The sequence below is a fragment of the Lepisma saccharinum genome, chromosome 23 (genome assembly GCF_977018435.1).
Source record: "Lepisma saccharinum chromosome 23, izLepSacc3.1, whole genome shotgun sequence".
Lineage (NCBI taxonomy): Eukaryota > Metazoa > Arthropoda > Insecta > Zygentoma > Lepismatidae > Lepisma > Lepisma saccharinum.
The window spans coordinates 62465056-62488865 of record NC_139251.1 but is presented as its reverse complement, the minus strand read 5'-3'; the positions used below and the strand labels follow the sequence as shown (position 1 = coordinate 62488865).

At 40.9% G+C, this 23810-nt stretch overlaps 1 protein-coding gene across 1 annotated transcript in view; it reads left to right on the top strand.

Annotated features, from left to right (window-relative positions):
- Positions 1 to 23463, top strand: part of LOC146005380 (solute carrier family 25 member 32) — a 72602-nt gene extending 49139 nt beyond the window's left edge. The window contains exon 7 of the mRNA XM_083144595.1: positions 22593 to 23463. Within this exon, the coding sequence (XP_083000721.1) occupies positions 22593 to 22752 (160 nt within the window). The 3' untranslated portion in view covers positions 22753 to 23463. The remainder of the gene's footprint in view (positions 1 to 22592) is intronic.
- Positions 23464 to 23810: the final 347 nt, after the last annotated feature.

The window sequence follows — 23810 nt, the reverse complement described above, 5'->3', positions numbered from 1 at the left end:
AGAATGGCGGAACAAACGAAGTCAAAAGGAACACCAAAGTCGCCCATCCGAAAAACACTAGGCGGCAGCTGCGCAACGCATGCGCATGGGGTTCCACAAAGGAAATAGGAGTGTCCCGCAAGACAAGTGAAGGGAAAGGATAGCGATCGACAACGGTAGGGAGAAAAGAAGCTATGAAGCATGAAGTAACAATTGCACAGCGGGAAACAAACACCATGACTGAAGCAGTGCAGTCGAGAAAAGTAGTGCGGGGTTGCAGAACCACGGGAGGACGACGTAGGATGTAAAAACACACCGAGAATGCAAGCAAAGTGGTCCGTGACACTCGACAGGCAACAGACGCGTACATGGTTCGGGGCAGAAATGGCAGCGCTGGCGGTGCAGTGCAAGGGGAGTCCCCAAAACACAGTGGGGAGACACCGCAGCAAGAACAAAGCACGGTGCAATAAAAGAGAAAGAGGACCGGACGGGGAATGGTACCTGCCAAGGAGACAACAAATGCGGGACGAGGGATTCCCCGTAGCAGCACCGAGGGGATGTCACACAGAGGTCGTGCGCCAGCAGGACAAACACAGCAACTACGGGCACAGGAGGTTATTGCTAACGAAAGGTGCACGTACAGATAGGACCACGTACCCCGTACTGACGTTGTAACAAACGTCGTGATGGGGCCCAATCAGCCTCTTAGAAATGAAGCCGGAGGCACATCGCTGGGTGGGAGCGGGCGAAAGGCTGCTGGAGTGTCGTACGGACCCCACCACTCCGTACGGTGGACGACACTAATGGACGAGGTCGGAATGTTTCCATCCCGATCACCAGGTCCACCGTTCCCAGACCTGACGCGGCTGCTTGCTTCCGAGCGCAACCCCAGCCGAACAACTCGAGTCCCTCCTCGGCTGCAGCCTTCCGCTCCGAAACCAAGCGTGGCCTCACACCACCGCAGCCGCACACTGCCGCGTGGGTGTGAGACCGGGCCGAGCAAGGCTGGACAGATAAACTGCGTGGGACAATCGTGTAATGAAGCTACGTGGGGGTATGCACGTCTGTTCAACTGCTGGGTTACCCCACATTGGTGTACACAAACACCACACGATCGTACGTAGTGCTCCCCGTCGGCTCGAGCAAGACGGACGAAGTACGTGTTGTGGGTGAATGGGGCAAGAATGAAGGACGCTACATGAGTTCCACGATGACAAGGCCCCAGAGTACATGGCCCCACCTGACGGCAGTGGTCAGGTAGTGAAGAGCACAGGCACGGGTGGCTCAGGAACGTCAGCTGATTGTACCACAGCGCCGTGCGGACGTGTGGGCTGATTGGAAGTGCACCGTCAGGAAGCGTGTCAGTGAAAGAGGCGGTGTGGTGGTGGTGTGCTTGACGTACGACAATTGAGTACGTTGTTTCGAAGCCGTTGTGACCAGTGTGTGTGCCACCTGTGCACTGCAGTACAGTATTCCATAATTGGCACTATCCTCACCGTACCATGGAACGCTACACATTTGAAGAACTGAGGGACATGCATTTTGTCTACGGCCTTGCAGATGGCAATGGCCGAGCAGCTGCACGCCTTTATCGCGGACGGTATCCGGAGAGGCGACAACCCGACAGCAGGTTGTTTTCGAACGTGCACCGTACCCTTGGTGAATCGGGTGTGTTACGTGCAGGCCATCATGTCGGTCACCCAAGACATGTGCGCACCACGGCGGTCGAGGAGGACGTACTTGCTCGCGTGGACGACACACCGTCCACTAGCACCCGTAGCATTGCACGTGCAGTGGGAGTATCACAGTCGACAGTGTGGCGTGTCCTTCATGATGATCTGCTGTATCCCTATCATCCACAGCGAGTCCACGCGTTGCAGGCTGGGGATTACCCACGACGTGTGGAATTCTGTCAACGACTGTTGCAGTTTTGTACCGACGATCCCCGTTTTTTGCGCCATGTGCTTTTCACGGACGAGGCAACATTCACCTGTGAGGGCATCTTCAATTGCCGAAACAGCCATGTGTGGGATTATGAAAATCCACATGCAGCAGTCGAGGTGCACCATCAGACCCAGTTTGCAGTGAATATCTGGGCAGGTATCATCGATGAACAGATTATCGGTCCATACCTGCTGCCACCACGTTTAAATGGCCGCCTCTATCGCACCTTTCTTGCATCAGTCCTTCCAGAGCTGCTAGAAGATGTACCCCTCAACGTGCGACATCGTATGTGGTTTCAATTGGCTGGAGCGCCTGCACATTTTGATGGCACAGTGCGAACCCTTTTGCATCGTACCTACCAACAGCGCTGGATCGGCAGCGAGGGCCCCCCGTTCGCCTGACCTCACACCAATGGATTTCTTCTTGTGGAGCCATGTGAAAACACTCGTCTCCGAGACCCCGGTGCCTGACAAGGAAACATTGGTAGCGCGGATACTTGCAGCATCGGCCGAGGTGTGTACCATGCCAGGGATTTTTGATAGGGTTCACCAGAATTTCCTGCGACGCTGCAATGCATGCATTGAATGTGGTGGTCGTCAATTTGAGCAACTTTTGTAACAACGTCAGTCCGGGGTACGACTAGGTACTACGTACTATTCCTATCTGTAAGTGCACCTTTGCGTGGCAATAAACCTCCTGTGCCCGTAGTTGCTGTGTTTGTCCTGCTGGCGCACGACATCTGTGTGACATCCCCTCGGTGCTGCTACGGGGAATCCCTCGTCCCGCATTTGTTGTCTCCTTGGCAGGTACCATTCCCCGTCCAGTCCTCTTTCTCTTTTGTTGCACCGTGCTTTGTTCTTGCTGCGGTGTCTCCCCACTGTGTTTGGGGGACTCCCCACACTCTGCATGTGTTTGTTTCCCACTGTGCAATTGTTACTTCATGCTTCATAGCTTCTTTTCTCCCTACCGTTGTCGATCGCTACCCTTTCCCTTCACTTGTCTTGCGGGACACTCCTATTTCCTTTGTGGAACCCCATGCGCATGCGTTGTTTTTCGGATGGGCGACTTTGGTGTTCCTTTTGACTTCGTTTGTTCCGCCTTTCTATCTTCACTGGTACTGGCTGTACAGAGGTGTGAAGTTCATTTTCACACGTTTTCGGCGTTGTCTAGCTCCTCACGGAGGCATCTCTCGGCAAAGTGGAAGGGGAACTTTCATCTCTATTTCATGGGAGGTATCTGTGGTTTTCGTTTGTACTATACCTTTAGAATCACCCTGTATATAACCGAATAAAGGACATCTTACATTCATTCTAGAGGTTTCCATAACGGCTGTTAATTATTAGAAAATTAAACCAGTTCTTATATTGAAAATTTGAAAAATAAATTCAGGAGACTGGAATGTAATGTCATCCAATGAATAAAATGCAAACGTTCAAAATAATAGTTGTATTAATAACCTGTGGTCCAACAGCTCATAAGGGCCAGGACCTACCTACAGACTGTCACACTCCCACCTGCTGAGGTGAGATCATCAACCAGTTACAGGGTGACGTGTGGTCAGTTCAACGAACCCCCAGTCATTGTAGGTTTTCTATGACAGAGTTAAACAACGATGTAGTAACTCCCCAATTTCCTCTCAATAGTGGGTGGCAACCGGTCCCATACACAGAGGAGGAAAGTTGTTACGCTTCCTTGAGGAGGCTCGAACATGCACGTGTTCCATAGGCAGAGCCTAAAGCATGATCCCTTAGACTGCACAATCACTGTGCGGGACAATAGGTGTATTAAAACTAGATCAAATCTCATGTATCTTCTTGAGTCCGAATTTTTTGACTGGCTGCAGTTCTTCAGGGGAATGGGAGGGTTAAAACATGTTCAAATAGTTAAAGGGATTAGGAAGTGTAAAATCTTGATATCCTGGTCATATGTCTGGATTAATCAGCCACTTCCATGACATTCTTTTTTGCAATCCCAGAAGATGGCCTAGGCCAGTGTGGCATTTTGGAGGACAAAGCAAGGTACATGCGGTATTATCTCATGTTTAATATATTGACAAGATGTGGCATAAAATACCACCTTTTTATAAAGCTGTATTATTTTACAATAAAGGAAAATACAATACAATAATGAGACTGGACATTTTTTACCAATGTTGATGTTTTTTATCCTGACATTTCAGATACTTGCTCTGTCTGTCTTCAGGGAGTTTGTTATTGGTCCTTTCAGTTATCTGTATGCTTGGATTTTGTTGTGCACAAAATAAAAGTGGTTGAAGAGTAAAACTGATCAATAAGAACCAATAACAAACCCTGCGAAGATGAACATATCAAGTCTGCGAAATGTCAGGATAAAATCATCAAAACTATTTAAAATACCAGTCTCATGCAGCATGAATGAAGATCATTGATCACCTACAGAAAACAAGTGAACTGTGAAGTTAATTATTGGTGAAACAGCACAGAGCACAAGCAAGTAATCAAACATTCTGAAAATCCAGGTGGGTATAAAGCATGTCTGGATCTTGTTTAATGATCTTTGATACGTTATAAAAGTAATGTGCATTTAAGATTTCCTCATATGAAACTAAAATCCATGCTCCTCGAGTGGTAACTCTTGGTATCGACTGCTGGTCTCAGCGATTAGTGTAAGTGACTGCACACCAAAGTGACAAGTGATATGGACACCTCCAGCAGGGCTGTTTCCAGGTGACACATGTTGCTTGTCTCCTGTCACTTTGGTCTGGAAAGCACCCTTCTTCACAAAGCCATGAGCCAAGATTTGGGGTTTTGGTAATGCAAGAGCATTTTTTATTTCTCTCCCCAAAGTCTTCAACAGATTTTAATTCATCCCCAACTCATGCATAACATTATAGGAAAAAGGACAGAATTAGCTACCAAATTTTAAGGACCAATGAACATTATGAATGAGGGATGATATTCCATTCTTGTTAAAAAAAACATGACAGCATATTTTTAATGGCCAAATTTTCAGAAGGTGCTGGTTTTTAAACAATCACTGACAATGGCTTTTGACACCCACATGGCAAAAAGAAAATTGTTCTCAAAAGCTTAAGTAAGAGACGTTTCAGACATTTTAGTCCCAATTGTAATATTAATTACCAGCATATAACATTATTATTATTTAAGTTTTTTTCAGGGACACTGGGGAAATGAGAAATGCAATATTGTACTAATATTGAGCCTGCACAGGAGTATATAAGGTGAAAATTACCATTGTTAGGGACTGATTGAAAAACATGCTACAACTTGCACACTGTCTCGAACAACAATCTTGCATTGTGTATTGCATTTCGATTTTTACTATTGTGTTGCCTGTCTCCCAAAAAGGATGTTTTTTTATGGAGTTTGATTGATTCCATAAAAGCAGTATTCTCTCGACCACAAGTGAGTGTAAAAATAATAATAATAATAATAATAAAGTTGCTCCCCTGTGCTTTGCACCATGCCATGAAGGAATATAGGGGTGTGGAGTTGGGGCCCCACACTTCCTTGATCATGGCCAAAGGTGGGGGTGATGTGATCAGAACCACAAGTGATTACCTGTGTATAAATACCGTGGAAACTGGAATGGCTAATGTAACAAATTATACACAAAGTAAACTTACTCCTAAAGCAGGTTGAGAGTTTTAATCAAAAGTGCAAATGCTAGGAATGGGCCAATATGAAATTTTGGCCGATACCGATAAAGTAATGATATAAAATTCAATGATACTGATAACCGATATTCTACCGATCTGATATAAAATTAGAAATAGTACTTGAAGAACCTGAAAGGTTCATTGACCTCCTTAATAAATGTGTGTTTCAAGTTGACTGCAGTGCAAAAGAAATTGCATATTTAGACATTTACTTTTTTTCAGAAAGTAGAGCATGGAGATTATCCATAAGAATTACTACAAAATGGTAGAATTTTGCACTCAATTATCAGATATTTATCGATATATCAGATCGGTAAAATAAGCGGTAATTTTACCGATACACCAATATGCCTATATCGGCCGATACCGATAGTGTACCGATTAATCGCTCCCATCCCTAGTCAAAACCAATCGGACAAGCATCGAAACTGCAGGAACATGAAACTTTACCTATGCAATACTTCAACCATGTCAAACCATGAACCCTGTTTATATTGAATAGAATGATAATAGACCCGTGCTTTGAGAACTTAGTCTTCCCAATTTTCAAATAATCATTCCTGATGAGCTCAAAATACAATAACAGCAATGTATCTTTTAGCACAATCATTGGCATATTTATTCATGAACCAACCAGTTGTCAGTCTGGATGAGTTACATAACAAAATGCTAATTTAAATCCATACATATCTTAAATGTTTCCGTGACAAACTTGTACAGATGGAAGTCATGCTGATGTTTTCTTAGTCAAACAATGTGTTATGTTACTGTGATATGTAGTGTTATATGTATATTAAGTTTACAGTTTAAAAACTAAGATTTTAAGCATATAAGGTAAATCCAACAGGACTAAGAACAATAGTAGTTGCTTTCTATTATTTTATACATTTATTTCAGTAGTATGTACAGGGTCTTTCAAATAAAATGCCCTGATAACAAAATATTATAGTTAATTTAATTTTTGTCCCACAGGCAAAACAAGTACAGTTATCTAAAGAAAATAGTTCAAAATTTGTTACATAACTGTTCAGTGTGTCAACCATGTCTCTTCAACACTTCCTTGTTCAAATGTATGTGTTGTCAAAAACTTGATTCATAGTTTCACAGGTCTCGGTAGCAGCACATTGTTCAATCTTCAGTCTCAGTTGGCATAGTGTCCTTGGTTGTTCTTTGAAGACTTCTTGCTAGAGAAAACCCCGTGGGTTTAGGTCGGAACTCGTGGGTGGCCCCTGTAAGCCAGCATTGAAGAAATAGCGATTTGAGATTATGCGACATTTGAAATGACGATGCAGAAAGGTGAGAACCTACTCCGGGATGTGTGGCCTGTCCCCATCCTGTTAAAACCATTGAAGATGCATCGGAACACATTTCCAGCTCAGAGAAAAAATGTCAACATGTCCAGTCAATTGTTGGAATTAATGTAACCGTCAAAGACAAATGGCACAATCACTCCTCTCTTGGATATGGCACATCATTCCAATACTTTCCGAGATGCAAAAGAGCCTTGATTGTGTGGGCTTTGCAAAGCCCAAAAACAAATGTTTCAATTGTTAACTCCTCTTGTTAAGCGAAAATAAGCATCGTCACTGCACCAAAGGTTGTCCTGCACTTTGGTTGGTGTTCAATCAAATTGGAAAATTTGTTTATGAAGAGCATGCTATTTGTATTGAAATATTTGTCAAATTTGCCCATTTCTTACAGATGAGAGGTTAATGAAGAAATGATGTAAGGAAACCAGATATACAGTGCCTGATGTGCCTAAATTTTAAAGGGAAACATGTGTAAATCTTGTCACAGAATATGCTAGGCTGTTGGTACTGACATGCCAGTCTCAACTGATAATTGTCATAAGATTTTTTTCGTGTACTGTTGGCGACAGCTTGACCCACTTCTGCAACAAGGGCTGGTGTTCTGACTCTTGGTTCCATGTGGTGTTTTGCGTGATCTTGCACATTACCTATCTTTGTCTCATTAAACTTCTTCAGATATTGCCTAATCTAATTTTGGATCTGGTGCCCGTGCACGTTGGTACTTGTATCGGAACTCTTGCTGGACTGTGATTTCTGACTTGGACTCGATAAGCCAGGTGACAACATTCTTTTTCTGTTTAACAGACAACTTGTGGTCCTAATGGTATCAGATTAGAGCCAATAACAAAAAATCTTGTTAAAACAGTTTTAACTATTTCCACAACTATAGTTGTTATGCCTGTGGGATGAAAATAAAATTAATTACCATATTTGTAAGATGTCATTAAATGTAAGGTGCACCTTAAATATTTCTTCAGCTTCTCTGAAAAAAAAAACAATTTAAGGCACACAGATGTACATACCAGTAATGATAATAGTAATAACCCATGGTGAAACAGCCCTTGAGAGCCTCAGCTTAGGTGGGTGATCATACAACCTGGTACAGGGCATTATGTGGTCAGCAGGACCCAGTCCCTGTTATAGGTTTCCATGACCAGGTTATGCTACTCATTTATAGCTCCCCAATTTTCTCACAATGGTGGGTGGCCACCAGTCTCAAACACAGGCCAACATCTCAAGAGAAAAGTTGTTACGATTTCCCGCAGGAGACTTGAACCAGTATGTATCCATAGCCTTAGCCTAAAGTCTGATGCCTTAGACGTTCATATTTACTATGTGCGAATTACTCACAAGATTAACAATATAAATTACAATTTTACTTGCGTTTTTTTGTGAATATGATATGTTTTCTTCAATTACGACATTTTGAGAGGTAACTTCTCTTTTCTTCAGGTTTCGTTGTTATAAGCAATTCATAAAGTCATTGCTTCGTCAAGATATTTTTTCCATAGCCAACAGGATCAAGGGTTAGGTGAAATGTGGGCGGAGAAAAAAGCATAGGAAAACGTTGTAATTGAAGAAAATGTATCATACTCGCAAGAAAAGTAAGTAAAATTGTAATTTATACTGATGCCTTAGACCATATGGGTACGGTGCAGGACCTACCAATAATACCAGTACTTTATTACAACAATACCACATATTATTACATTCAAATTCTTACATTGTTATATTTACCATTAACAATACCATCATATGAAAATTTCAATAAGGATGATTTTTATCAATACCAGTATTTCAGTATAACATTGAGGAAAATGTTTGATTATTAAAATTCGCATCCTCCGACTATCATCTGTTCGGTTTTATGAAGGAACAGTTACGAGGCCAGTGCTAACAGACGACAGAGGACATATAGAAAGCAAATGCTCCATTCTATATTACACTAATGGTGTGTATAAGTATATAGGTATTGTTGCTCAATACTATCAGTACGTCCCTCGTATTTATACATATATACTCAAATTTAAGATGCCATCAAATCCTAGGTGCACCTAAATTTTCAGTATGCATAACCCACCTTAGATTTGAAGATACACGGTGTGAAATTTTGTTATCGGGGCGTTTCATTTGAAAGATCCTGTATGTATTTGTCAAAAGTAGAAAGGAAACCAGTTTCTGGACAAAAATAAAATTCACATATTTCAAATCATGGGAGCAGCATCGGTGCAGAGAAATGTGTTTCTTTGACTTTTTTAAAGACAATACTTAAGTGGTGCACACTGAATGGTGCTTTAGCACAAATATTTGCAATAGGTGTGTGTGTGTGTGTGTGTGTGTAAGTTTGGCAGGTACCTTGCAGTGATGTTTGGTAGTTGCTCAACATTTCATTTAGTAAACGTCTTCTTCAGGTAAATTCTCTTGGTATTAAAAGGTTAAAATGTTATAGTTAATTGATTCATTTGGTTTATATTACTTTGCTTTTCCACTTTCAGCTAATCACGAAGATGAGGATGAGTGGTGATATGATGAAATTGATGAAGTGGCACAAAGAACATCCATGCCCAGGCTGGGATTCAATCCTGGGGCCCTTACCGTCATAGTGTGCTGGGTGTTGGCTGTTAAACTTAAGAATATTAAGAAAAGGTTAAAACTTTTCCATAACATGGCAGCATCATTTGGACTGAACAGAATGGAGCATTCATCCTCATCATCACAATTAATCCAAGACGTAGAAAAGCAATGTAAAATAACGAATATAAACATTGACTTCCTTAATTAATGTGTGTAATCACTGTATTGAGTTTGGGCTCAGAAAAAGATTAAGTTAGACATTTACTTTACAAAACCGAAGTACATGAATTACATCTTTGTAGTCACTGAAAAAATAACGAAATTGCATAATTCTTTCACGTCTGTCTGCCACGCAGGAGGCCCAAGTTCGATTCCCGGGGCGGCTGATCTAACGGAATTTTTCCAGCCATGTCCCTGCATAAAGAGGCTCACCCAGCCTCAAATCAATGGGCACCTTGGTGGTAAAGGCACCCGGAGCATGCGGCTTATCACATCACCTCCAAAATGGCAGAGAACGAGAATGTGTGGAGCCATATCCCCTAAATGTGCCTTCATAGCATAGTACTATATTCATGGGGAACTTGGCCTTTTTTACATAATTTTTCACTAAATTACAGTCTATGGACATGATGGGTGTATGAAATTAGGCACACACAGGAGATGTAGTACGTAGAAATTTAATGACAAAATTAGGCTCAGCCAGGACTTGAACCCAGACCTGTTGATACCATGGCACAATTTCATACTGATAAAACAGTGGAAGCAAAGAATCGGGGCAAAACCAGGGACGCCTTAGCAGCTTAGTTGGTAGAGTAGTGGAACGGTATACCTCACTGTTGAATTCTGGTCGAGCCTCCATTTTCATTTGTAGTTTTGTGTCAGTCAGTATTACAGAAATGACTTGCTGTGTTTGACATGATGTGCTCTCTCGAAACAGTGATAGAATATGTATAGTTAAATATAGTTGTGTGCTAATGTAGAACTATTGTCGCTAACATTCAGAGAATTACCGGCATTGAAGTCTGCATTTTGGCGTCGTTTCTGAAATTTACAGGTTGTTGGTTAGGAATAGACCGATGGGAAAATACTGCTGAATATAACTTTTGTTGAAATGTTCAGCGAAAAATGCAGGCTTGACCAGGACTCGAATTCAGGTCTCTGGCATACCGTGCCATAGCTGTAACCACTGAGCTACCGAGCCAGCCTGACCTCGCCTGATTTTTCACTATTGCTGTTTTACCTACATGGAATCATCTCTGCTACCACAGCGGGATCTCTTGCCTTTGACACGGTAGATTTCGATGTTGCCTGGTTTCTCCCAGCGTAAAGATGTTAATTATTGTAGATTAGGCACACACAGGAGATGTACAGGTTGGCCAGAAAGTCCCTTTACACCTCCACTTATTTCATCCCTACATGAATAATATTTACAGTTAGTTGACCAAAACATCCCTGCACAGCTTGATACGTCCATTGATGGCCATTGGCCGGAATGCGTGCAGGCTTAAGTCCATTTTCATGTGAAGCTGCATTTTGCTTCTTGCAATTCCAAGTTCTGCAGAACACTTTCTGGTCGACTTGCGGGGTGAACGCATCACTGACACACTAACGTCTGCACACGTTTCCTTACCGGTTGATGGATGACCAGAACGAGGGGCATCCAAAACACTTCCCAGGCGAAAAGCTTTCTTCCACGTGATCAAAGTCTGACGACTTGGTGGCTCCTTACCGAACAGTTCACGAAACCTATCCATCACCTGCGGCATATTTTCGTTTTTTCGCTTCCGTTCATGGACCCACACAGTTGTCACTAAGCGCTCCTCCAAAGTGAAATCACTGGTATCTGCCATTGTTGTTCACCAAACACGGAAAGGTGCGACAATGAACTGGTAAACGCACAGACTTTATTCTCCCTCAACGGGCAGCCACGTGGCAGTTACGTGGCAGGCACGTGGCAATTCATGCGAGGAGCACTGTTGCCATATCAATGATCAGGATGGGAGGTAAAAATCTTAAATATCTTACCATCTTACATTGTTACATGCATTTAGTTCGGGTGTAAAGGGACTTTCTGGCCACACTGTACTACGTAGAAATTTTCAGCGAGAAATCAGGCAAGGCCAGGCTGGCTCGGTAGCTCAGTGGTTATAGCAATGGCAAGGTATGTCAAGAGACCTGGGGTCAAGTCCTGGTCGAGCCTGCATTTTTCGCTGAAATTTTCTACGTGGTACATCTCCTGTGTGTGCCTAATCTACAATAACTTTTGTTGTGTTTTATTACATGCCACTTTGATGCATCTTTAATATTAATCAGAACAGTGAGGTGAATGGTGGTTATATGAATTGCTTGAATTAGGCTGTCCTACATCTTGGCTGTGTGGTTTAAGGTGTCATGCTTTGCGCTCGAGCTATGGGATGCATGCAGGTTCAAGTCTCCTGGAGGAAGCGTAACAACTTTTCTCCTGAGATTTCAGCCTGTGTGTGGGACCGGTGGTTACCCACCATCATGAGGAAATTATGGAGCTACGAATGAGTAGCGTAACCCAGTCATGGAAACCTACAACAACAACTGGGGGTTCGTCGTGCTGACCACACATCACCTGGTTGGATGATCTTACATCTCTGGTGGGAGTAAGGCTGGCAGTAGGTAGGTATGCGCTAGCCCTCACAGGCTGTTGCACCACGGGTTATTATTATTGAATGAAGCTACTTACATAACTTTTCTGCCACTTTTGGGTAATCACGATGAGTGCTGATATGATGAAATTGATGAAGGGACACTTCCAAAGAATACCTGTGCATAGGCTGGGATTTGATCCCAGGACCCCTGGCATCGTAGCATGATGTGCTAACTGCTTCACTGATGATTAGATGAAATGAATGGACGCTCACAAGGGAACACTCACTCTGAGTTGACCACTTAATGCTTTCAGCTACCCAGTTGTTGGAAGCAACTTTGGCCATGTTCTAAAAGTCACATTAATTTAATTTACTATGGCAATTGCATGTTTCTCAAGTCCTCACATAAAGCTCTTGAATTTCGTTACGGCATTCCTGAAGTTTCGTCTAGCACAAAATGAACAGACTGGCAGACTTTTTTGTTCCATGAAAATCATCTGCTGCTTTTTTTCAAACTGCATTAGTACAGAAAATACAATATAATTGAACAGAAAGCAATATGAAGGCAACATGTACAAGATCTTCGTGTTGCAACTGCTCTCAGATGTAAATTGAAATTAGCAATAACGTCTACGGCCTGCAGGATACAATGTGAAAACTTTCCATAAGGGTCATTCTGTGTGAAATCAACCAACGAAAATGCACTTTTCAACCCCTCATATTTTGATTCATTTAAAATTCGCACACTGAAGTAGGAAAGAAAATATGCAAAATTGTAGATCCATATCTTTTGTTTTTCCAAAATTACAGGGATTCATTCAAAATGTGCAATTTGCACCTACAGAAGTGATTCAGATGGCTTTTGCCTATAAAGAAAAAATGAAGGTGGTGTAAAGAAAGATTTGGTAGCCAATTTCTCAAAAACAGTATTTTATTTCTTTTAAAACATGTCATACATATTACTCAATAAGTACAAAATTTAAAAATGGGATGCCAATGGTATCCGGAGTTGTTTGGTTTTTAGATTTAGGTTAGGTCAGGTCAGGTCAGGTAATACATGAAAACATATTTTGATAGACAAATTACTCAAAGATAAAAGTATAACAGAAATGAAACACAATATTGTTTGAATTAAGGTGCATGAAGCTGATATTTGCATAGAAATAGAAGATTTCAAAAGTCCTGTCCCATAAGCAACTCCATTATTAGTGCACATAGTGAAAGAGGGAAAGTTGTTGGAAATAAGTGTGTTTTTAATCTAAAGTGCTTGAATTTTCAATGTAGTATACAAATACAACACACTGATACAAGCCTCATTGGTAGCCAAAAGTGCCACATGCTTGGCCTGGAATACTGTATGTCGTCACAATACCACAGTGTACTGTGTAAATTAAGAATTGATGATGCAAAGTAAACAAGTAAAAAACTTGAATGTGACACTCGCAGTGGCACAGTGAAGCACCTACTGTAGCCTGATTCTCATTTGTGTGTGTGTATTCTTTTCTAGTGGTCTGGTGAGGGGAGTGTGAGTGCTTGTCACATGTTCACATTTTTTAACTTATTTTGTTCGGTGACTGCCACCATCTGGAATTCACAGTGCAACCTTCAGATACAAACCAAGCATTAAATCTTTGGGCATAACTAATTTCTGGCCTTGCCCAAAATTTCACATCCTACCACCAGGATCTGGTGACGTATAAATTATTGGTCTATATATGCAGTGTTGTACTAAGGCAAAACTGGAATGAGAGTGTTGACCAGAGGCACATGCTAATTGGCAGAAGTAAAAAAATAAATACAATATTGTATCCAGGAGACAAGTGTAAGCATCACTTGGTGATACACCATAGACTACATGTAATCTATACACAGATTCCTTTGGTTTATATTTTACATACGTTTTGAAGTAAATATGCCATTTTTCGACTGTGTGATGTTACACCGTCTTCAGTGTTGACCAACCATTCAAAAGCATGAAACGGAAGCATGTCAAACATGGCACAGATATAATGCATGGGCTTCAACTTACAGCAGCCCAAGGATGATAGTTTTCTTTATTTGGGGGGGGGGGAGGGTATAATTGTTACTATTTAGAAAAGACACACAATAAGAGCTGACCAAGTCAGTCCATAATTCAGTAAAATTTGAGTTTGGTTGTACATCTGAAAGTGAGGAAGACCCTGACAGAGGGTTGTAGCGACACATGTTAAGTGTTTTTTACTGAAATAAAGGGTGTCCTGTTACCATTACAATCAAACATAACTGGAACCACATGACATAGAGCAGGGCGGTTTTTTGCAAAATGTTCTACAGCTCAAAAAGTTATTTTCCTGTACTTCAGTGCACCTCAAAACGTGTGCCCCTCTCGTTGTCCTCAGGATGTCAAGGCAATATTCCACTTCTACCCATACATGCTGCAGCGTATCAGTATCTGTTCGCACAGCTACAATGATCTTTGTGTGAAGCGTAACAAGGTCTAGAACAGGGTTTTGGTACACTCAATCCTTGACATACCCCCAAAGGAAAAAATCCAAGGTGGTGATATGAGGAGAGAGGGAGGTCAGGCTATTGGTCCATCACATCTCCCAGGGAAATATATCTATCCAGAAGAATATCCCAAACATCGTGAGACCAAGGTGGGGTGCTCCATCTTCTTGGAAAATAATGGATGGCTGCAACTCTGCCACCTGGGTGAATAGGTACTGTTCAAGCATATTGCAGTAAATTATTCATGTAATGCTGTCCTCTATAAAAAAAAGTGGACCTAGAACGCAAATGAAAACCAACAACAAAACACTTTTTGAACTCTAGAACATTTTGCTAAAAAACACCCTGCTCTTATGTCATGTTCTTTCAGAGTTATGTTTGACTGGAATGGTAACTGGACTTCAGAGACACCCTGTATTGACTGGCTTGGTCAGCAATTTCAATTTTTTTATTTTTTCTGTCGTAGAAACTAGGCTTATTCATTTTACCATTACTATTTATTATTTATAAACACTTTAAAGTTACAGCCAATAAAAATTCACAGTCCTCCCTGATTTTGTAGTGGTAATGTCATTGCTCAGTAATCAAGGTGTCTCGGGTTCAATACCTGGTGGAGGAAATAGGTGGTTTGGTTCCACTTGAACTGTAGGTCCAGTCCCGAGTAGCCAATCTGTGCAAAAAGTGGACTTAAAAACAAACTTCAATTCAATTCAGTAAAAATTCTCTCTAAAAAAAATTGGATGTACATTAATTATATTAACCATAATAGTATTTTTTTTAAAATTTAACTTTGGTGGAATTGGGCTTTCATTTTTAAAACACCTAGTTGAGTGTATGTGGGCGATATTAATGTAATTTTGAAACTCTTTTCAATTAATGTAGTGTTTTGACCAATTGTGAGATGTTTATTTGATTAAACAATTAGTGCAAAATTGTCACTAAACCATGCGAGGGTTTGAACCACTGTGTGAATTAAGCTTTTTGCTTTGAGGGAGGGTGTGGGGCAGCATGTCCACTCAGTGACATATTTATGATTTCATTTCAGGATGTAGGTGATTTTTTCCGAAATTTGTGTATGCTACATATTTCCTGGCCGTTCCAAGTGCCTTACAACATTGGTTCTAACCTAGACCAATTAAATCTTATGGTAACATTTAACTGTAATTTAGAAACACTTAGTACACAGCAAGTAATGCACAAGAACAACAAACAAGCAAACCAGGACCCCCCTTCCCCTGATAACCAAGAAGACAAGAAGATAGTCATCATACCATACACTGGAAACCTCTCCTCAGTCACCAGCCGCATTCCTTCAAAGCACAACATTAAGACAATCTATGAACCGCCACCAAAAGTCAGAAGCCGACTTTGAAATCGTAAAGACGACCTAGAACAGAAGACACCAGGTGTTTACCATATCATCTGTTCCTGCGGAAATCTTACATTGGACAAACGGGGAGGACAATTGAACAACATTGCAAAGAACACGCCAGCTACATCAGTAATTTCCATCCAGAAAAATCAGGGTTACTGAACATTCCATCCAGGAGGGCCATAGAATTAATTGACTTCACAACCACCAAGATCATCAAGTCATCCAATTACTGGGACCGGCTCAGCAAAGAAGCAATAGCCATTCATTCACAGGGAAAGGGAGAACCTCAACAGGAACACTGGATCCAGCCTGGTTAGCAATAGTCGACTGGGAGCGCTGACGTTGTAGAGACACCACCTGATTGACCTGCCACCTACACCAGACTCCTCCCACACCAAATACATATAACCTTACCCTGACATATCTTTGCACTTCAATCCCAGAAGATGAGAGTGACGTTAGCGCTTGGAAGCCTATCCGGATATCACCTGGCTGATATCCCAAGAAAACTTCTTCAGCACTTAGTGCATGTTTAAATTCTAGTCAACTCCAAACTCATACACAAAAAGAACTATCAGACAAAGGGTGTAAGGGGTGACCTTCCACGTAGTACACCCAATTGTAAACCTCACTTCCACATAGTACACCCAATTATAAACCTCACTTCTACCTAGTAAACCCAATTGTCAACCTCACTTCCATGCAATACACCCTGGACTGCATTTTGCAGACTAACGAGGCTCAAGCGACTGGCCCCATGGCCAGTATAATTTTTTGTGTTGTCCTGTGTTTTGTCCTTGTGTGTGCCGAGTGCCTCTTTACAGCCTCAGCTTTTGACCGAAGTCAGAATATTTTAATATTTTAGTTACAACACGACATTACAGTTATGTTATTTTAGTTCTGGGGCTGGACCCTGTATAGAGTGACGGGTACAAAATAGCCTAAGTGCTGATGCACCCAAAATTTTGAATTCCAATTCAAAAGAACTATCAAACAAGTAACACTGAACACTTGACAAAATTTCTGTTGCCAAGTTCAAGCTTAATGTCTGTGTAATCTACCTATAAGTTTCTTGTGAACTCTTTAATACAAGGTACATCCAATAAATACCGGAAATATATTTTTTTTACAGAATCTATTATTCGAATGGAATACAACACACAATAATTATTCAACGAAGTCCCCCTCAAGTTCAATGCACCTGCACCAGCGCTCCACAAGTCTCCCAATTCCACGTGCAAAGAATTATTTTGGGCATGTGCGTAACCAGTCATGCCCTGCTGCCTGGACTTCCTCATCACCCTCGAACCTTGAGCCACTAAGAGCGTCTTTAAGTGGCCAAAAATGTGATAATCTGAAGGTGCCATATCCAGGGAATACGTGGGGTGGGGTAAGCAGATGAACTTTAGGTCATTGATGGTAACTAATGTGACTCTAGCAGTGTGTGGTCTCGCGTTGTCATGCAGTAACAGGATGCCACTGGACACCAGACCACATCGCTTCTTCAAAATTGCTGATTTCAAATTTTCACGCATAAGGTTTGCGTATGTCACACTGTTTACATTTTGACCTCTAGGCATGTAATGTTCAAGAATTGTTCCCTTATGATCCCAAAACAAAGCAACATGACCTTACCAGCACTTCTTTCAGCTTGCACCTTCTTGGGTCTTGGAGATGAAGAATGTCCGCACTCCATTGTAGCCCGCTTTCGTTCAGGTTCGTAAAAATGTACCAAACTTTCATCTCCCGTGACAATATGGTGAAGAAATGCCTCCCCTTCAGCCTCATACTGTCGCAAAAGCTCCCCGCACACATCCATTCGCCTGTCTGTCATTCCTGGTGTCAAATATTTTGGAACCCACCTCGCACACATTTTCTTGAACATCAGTACGTCATGAACAATATGGTGGGCTGATCCGACACTAACGTTCATCTTTGATGCAATGTCACTCACCATAATACTCCTGTTTTCCCGTATCAATTCAACTCTTGCAATGTTGTTCTCCGTGACTGCAGTGACAGAGCATCCTGGACGTGGCGAATCCTGAACACTTGTTACACCCTGTTTGAACTTCTCTGCCCACTCGTATACTTGTGTTTGACTCAAGCAACTTTCACCATATTGCACTGCCATCCGACGGTGAATTTTGATTGGTTTCAACCCTTCAGCTAACAGAAATCTAATGACACTTCGCTGCTCCAAGTTGGTGCAAACCTGCAAGGGTGCCACTATCTTGTTTAACTGATTCCCAGTACCCTGTTCGCGAGGCAGGCATGCCAGGCCCATCTGTTAATAGTTCTAGGATGCCACCACAAAATAACAAAGAAACATTAAACATGGTCGTATTTTCGATTTTTTATACAACTTTTCCGGTTATATATTGAATGTACCTTGTACATGTAAAATATGATCACTATGCTATGAAACTTAATTTGAAAACTGCCTGCTGTTGTCTTGGCTTGATGAGTTGTTCAGTTGCAGAATGATGTGTATCCTCCTCTAATCCAGAAGACCACATTCTTTTCGACAGATATCATTGATGACTGGACCATTCGTTGACATGGATGTGTTTATTACATAGTTAAGAAATGATGCATATGTGCTTTGAAATCCATTTTCTTTTGCTGGTGATAAAAATTGTTGTGGGGCAAAATCCTGAAAATCATTTTATGCCTCTTAATGCAGTTACAGTATATGTCTCCATGACCACTTGATCAAAATGCCAAATGAATAAAAGTAAAGAAAAAGGAAACATCTCCATGCACTTTGCACCACGTCATGGAGGCACATTGGGGGTGTGGAGTTTGGGCCCCACACTTTCTTGATCACAGCCGAAGGTGGAGGTGATTTGATCAGCACACACATATCCAGGAGACGTCTAATGGACGTCTTCTGGATATACATGCCGAAATTCTGAATATCCATAGGATGTCCCGGAATGTCCAGTAGACATCCATAGGACGTCCCCTGGATATCCATACGTCCATCCAGGAGACGTCCATAGGATATCCAAGAAGGACGTGTTTTGGACATTCTGTGGATCATATTTGGATCTGTTTTGGGCATTCTGGACATTCTGTGGATCATTTTTGAACATGTTTTGGACATCCTGTGGATTATTTTTGGACATGTTTCGCACATGACTTCACGTGATTTTATGGATGCTTTTATTTCATTGTGGATTAGGATATAATCTGGACTAAAATTGTACCTAATCTGAACATTGTGCTGATATTTTTCGCACATACTTTGGATACGAAAAGAACATTCCTGGACTAGATTTACACAAATCGAAGACCTCGAGTACACATATGCTTATAACAAGCACTCCACTCTATCTCTTTCTCTCACTCACTCACGCACGCACGCACGCGTATCTACACACCCAAAAAGTCAAAACAGCCATTGTGTTCAAGACGAGACACATAGAAAGCCTAGTGGCAATTCTCACCTGCTTGGCGCACATGTGTGACTCCCTGAAAAGACAATGGTCCTATGGCCAACGTAATTCCTGTGGGAGATGTTTTTAATTTACAATTTTTACTGCATTACAGAGTTTGAGTGATAACATAATTGAGACTAGATACTATGACTGAATCTTTACATGAGTATCAAAACATTTATGTCAAATTTGTGATAACATGTGGATGTAATACCACATATCCCATGAGTATCCAGAATGGGACAACCTATGGATATCCAGGATGGGAGATTCTCTAGATATCTAGGATGGGATATCCCATAGACGTCCCATTCTGGATATCCAAAATGGGACATCCATAGGATGTCTTATGGACATCCACAATATTCATGGATCTGAATTTGACATTGTGGATGTCCCTTGGAGATGTGTGCTGTATGGGACCATGCTCGTGGCCACCTTTACCTCCGAGTTTCCTCCAGGTACCCACTTTATGATACTGAGTGGGCACTGGAGCTACTTGAACAGGTAGGAAAAAATCCCGGATCTCCCCCGCTGGGGATCAAACTTTGGTGTCTCACATGGTAGTCAGATGCCCTAACGACTGAGCTATCGTGGCACTGACCAAATGAATATTGATGTATTTTGACCATTTTCAATTTTAATTAAAGTTCTACACATACTATTGTTCTTCACTGGGTACCTTGTACACCCATGGCCATTGGTGGATCCAGGAATGGAACTTGGGAGGGGCGTTTTTCCCGTGGACCAATATTTACATAGTTTTTACATTAACAATATATACCACTACTCTGTGCTTTGTGGGGATTAGCGTGCACATGGTGAAAGTAGGAATACTGGATTTTGAATCCTGGATAAGTAAGGAATGTTTATTATTTTGTTCCATTGTCAAGCCTAACAATTGTACGATATTTCAAGAAGTGAGGCAACGAAGATAGAATGAACTTTTCTCCAGATTCATGTCACCTCCATTGAGCCATGAAAATGTAAAAGTGTACATAAAGCATTAGGGTTGTTATTTATTTAATTAATTTGGATTCATAAACCCTCAATACAGAATTAGGGACAAATAATGATTATTAATACGATAATTGACATTTGAGATTGCAATAGTTATAAAATATACACAATAGCCATCCATAATGGTTTACATCAATAAAACAAAGGATAGCTTACATGTATATCACTGAGATGCAAATATAATATAAATTAAATATAATGCCGCGGTGGCTCAGTCGGTAACGCGTCTGACTACCATGCTCAAGGTCCCGGGTTCGAACCCCGGCCGGTTCAAATCCAGGAACTTTTCTAACGGTGGAAGCGGCCCCGGCGCCTACCCAGCGTCGAATAACATGGGTACCTGGGGGAAACCCTGGGGGGTAAAGGCGGTCAGGGGCGTGATGCTGATCACATCACCCCCACTCACGACCGGATCAAGAAAGTGTGGGGCGTTACCCCCACACCCCCTATACGCCTTCATGGCGTGGTGCTATGCACAGGGGAACACTTTACCTTTTTTACCTTTACCTTTAAATATAATGCATACAAAAACCTAGTCCAGGCATTTGGGAGGGGTGATGACCCCCATTGCCCTCCCCATGTATCTGTGCCTGCCTGTAGTTGTATGTAAGGGGAGGGTTCAATGGGTCAAACCCTTTCATTATATTAGTAAACATGTTGCCTAATTGTGTAATGTGCAATCAAATAAACAATATTTCAAAATTGGTCAAAACAGTACATTGGTTGAAAAGATTTTGAAAATTGTATTAATATCACATACACACACACAATTAGGTTTTTAAAAATAAAAGCCTTACTTGAAGAAAGTTAAATGTAAAACCTACACCATTATGGTTAATATAATAATGTAGTTCTATATCTATGTACACATATTGTAATTGGAGCGAGAGCTCTGTTATAGGTGATAAATTAATAGTTGATTAAGTAAAAGTTTCTTAATGCATGTACAAACTAATGCACTCTACCTTTTAAATTCAACCACCAAGAGAACATGAAAAAAATGAATTATCCGAAATTTGAATTAACAAAATCATACATTACTAAACAAAAGGAATAAAACAAAATTACTGCACTAAAGGATAAACAAAAAGAACATGCAGTGGCCGTATTTTGTGTGTGCTCCTGCAGTGCAAGCAAACAACAATTCCTCTCTCAATAGGAATTAAGCTACCAGTAAATGGAAACACGTTTAAGTAAGTACACTGTATTAACATGTGTATCACATACATACAACATTAGCTAATGTGTTTGGCAGTATCCCATTCTTGTTAGTAATGTCACTTTTCTTCCTCACACCTCTTTGCACTTCTCTTAGAAATTCTACTTTTTCCTCTCGTGTTAGCCTAGTGTATGTGCAATGCCTCAATATTGTGAACAATATACCCTGACTAATCACAACTGACAACTGAGGTACTTTCACAAATCATTGGCTAGTGGGTGAGGGGTTTCAAGAACAGACATGTGCCCACAAAAGGGGAGAGAGGGGGAGGAGAGTGTGGAGGCTGTATACCAACAAACATAGACATCAAACTTTAAAAAAGAGGACATTTTTAGATTTCGCAAAAGATTTTACAGAAGTATTATACTATATGATATGTATGTATATGTGTGTGTTTGTGTGTAATATTTCTGAATTTTGATGTCATGAAACTCAAATCAAAGGAAGCCGAAGTGTCTTGCATATTTTTACCAATTGTTAGAAACTTGTGTCTCACTGCGAGTCACGTTAGATGCCGGAACTGCTTTAAAATCAAAACCTCACGTGGCACGGTGCCGATAACAGAAGTCCAATATTTTTTCTTTGTTGGAAGAAATGTTTTTGTCTTTGGGCTTGCAACTGAGAGTGTTGTACTTACTTTGAAATTGAACACGGAAACAATATTGATAATTATTTACAAACATAACATTTTGTTACGAATCTTGAAATTGAAATAGTTGTCTATAGCCAAAAAAAAAAAAAAAGAAGTAAATTTCCCCATTATCCTAAAACATGCCTGGACCATTTTTAGGACCCAAAAAAAGAGGCCATGTCTGGGTAAAAGAGGACGTCTGGCAACCCTAAACAAACAGAGACTTTCTCTTCCCCAGGGCTGTCTCTGGATCACTGACTTTGAATTTTCCATCATTTAGCAGTTAGAAATATTTCTTTTTTTAAAAAGAGATCTGTATTCTGTTTACTTGCAGGTTTGAAGGAACAAGAGGGTTTTACAAAGGTCTTGTTCCCAATTTAATAAAAGTCACACCTGCAACAGCTCTTACCATGACTGTGTATGAGAAATTATCGGCTTTCCTGTTAAGTTTTAGACCACCAACACCTGAGGTGAATCTGGACAGTGAAGGATAGTCTGTTAAGAAAGACTACTTAAGAGGAATTCCTGAAACGAAAGTTGCATTGTTATTGTTGAATGATTCAATTACAGTAAAGAAAGTGATTGTTCTATGCACTAAAGATTTGCAGTTACTTAATATGTCTGTTATACTTTACAAGTTAGCAGAAGCATAGTTCAAGCTTTTGTACTTCCTTGTAATCACATGTACATTTATTTGTTTCTAGGAAGAATTTATAATCATTGTTTTTTTTGTATATTTGTATTTGTATATTTCTTTCCCCAGTATTGGTATAAAACATTGTAGAACTATCTGGGCAAGAATGTTACCATGCTGCATATTGTCTCATCAATAGATGGACATAAAAACTTTTTATTATTATTTGTAGTGCCATAAATATACATTGATAAATATTATGGAGGAAGCTTCCCTTCCTGCTCATAGTTCAAGGTTTTCCGCAGCTTCATTTTTGGCTTCTAATATATTTTTTTTGCTGTTGCATTTTGTTGGCAAAAGGGTGAATACATGTCTTGTTTTGTTGCAAGATTCTGTGTATAAAAACTGGAAGGTGTACAAGCAGTTAGATATTTGGTGCTGTTTCATTGCATACTTAATATATATTTGTATAGAGTAGACAGGAAGCACATTGCAAACTTAATATTATTTTTTATGATGCAATGAAGGAACATGTATAGTGCTTACTACAGTAATAAAAATGTTAACAGAACCTGTGAATGTTTATGTATTCTTTATTTTCCACAAAAACAAGTACGGAAGTAAATAAAGTATGTTCTCATGATTTTTTTTTTGTGCACAAATTAATCACATGGGTAGTCCTTGTGCAGTCTAAGGTGCTGTGTTTTGGACTCCGACTGCGGGACAGCATGGGTTTGAGTCTGCCTGGGTTCAGTCTCTGGTTCTTGGCCTGTATATAGGACTGATGGCAACTCATCATTGTGAGGAAATTTGGGAGCTATGAGTGAGTAGCGTAACCCGGTCTTCAAAATCTCCTCGAACGACTGAGGGTTCGACGTGCTGGCCCAACGTCACACCATTACTGGTTGAAGAACTCCA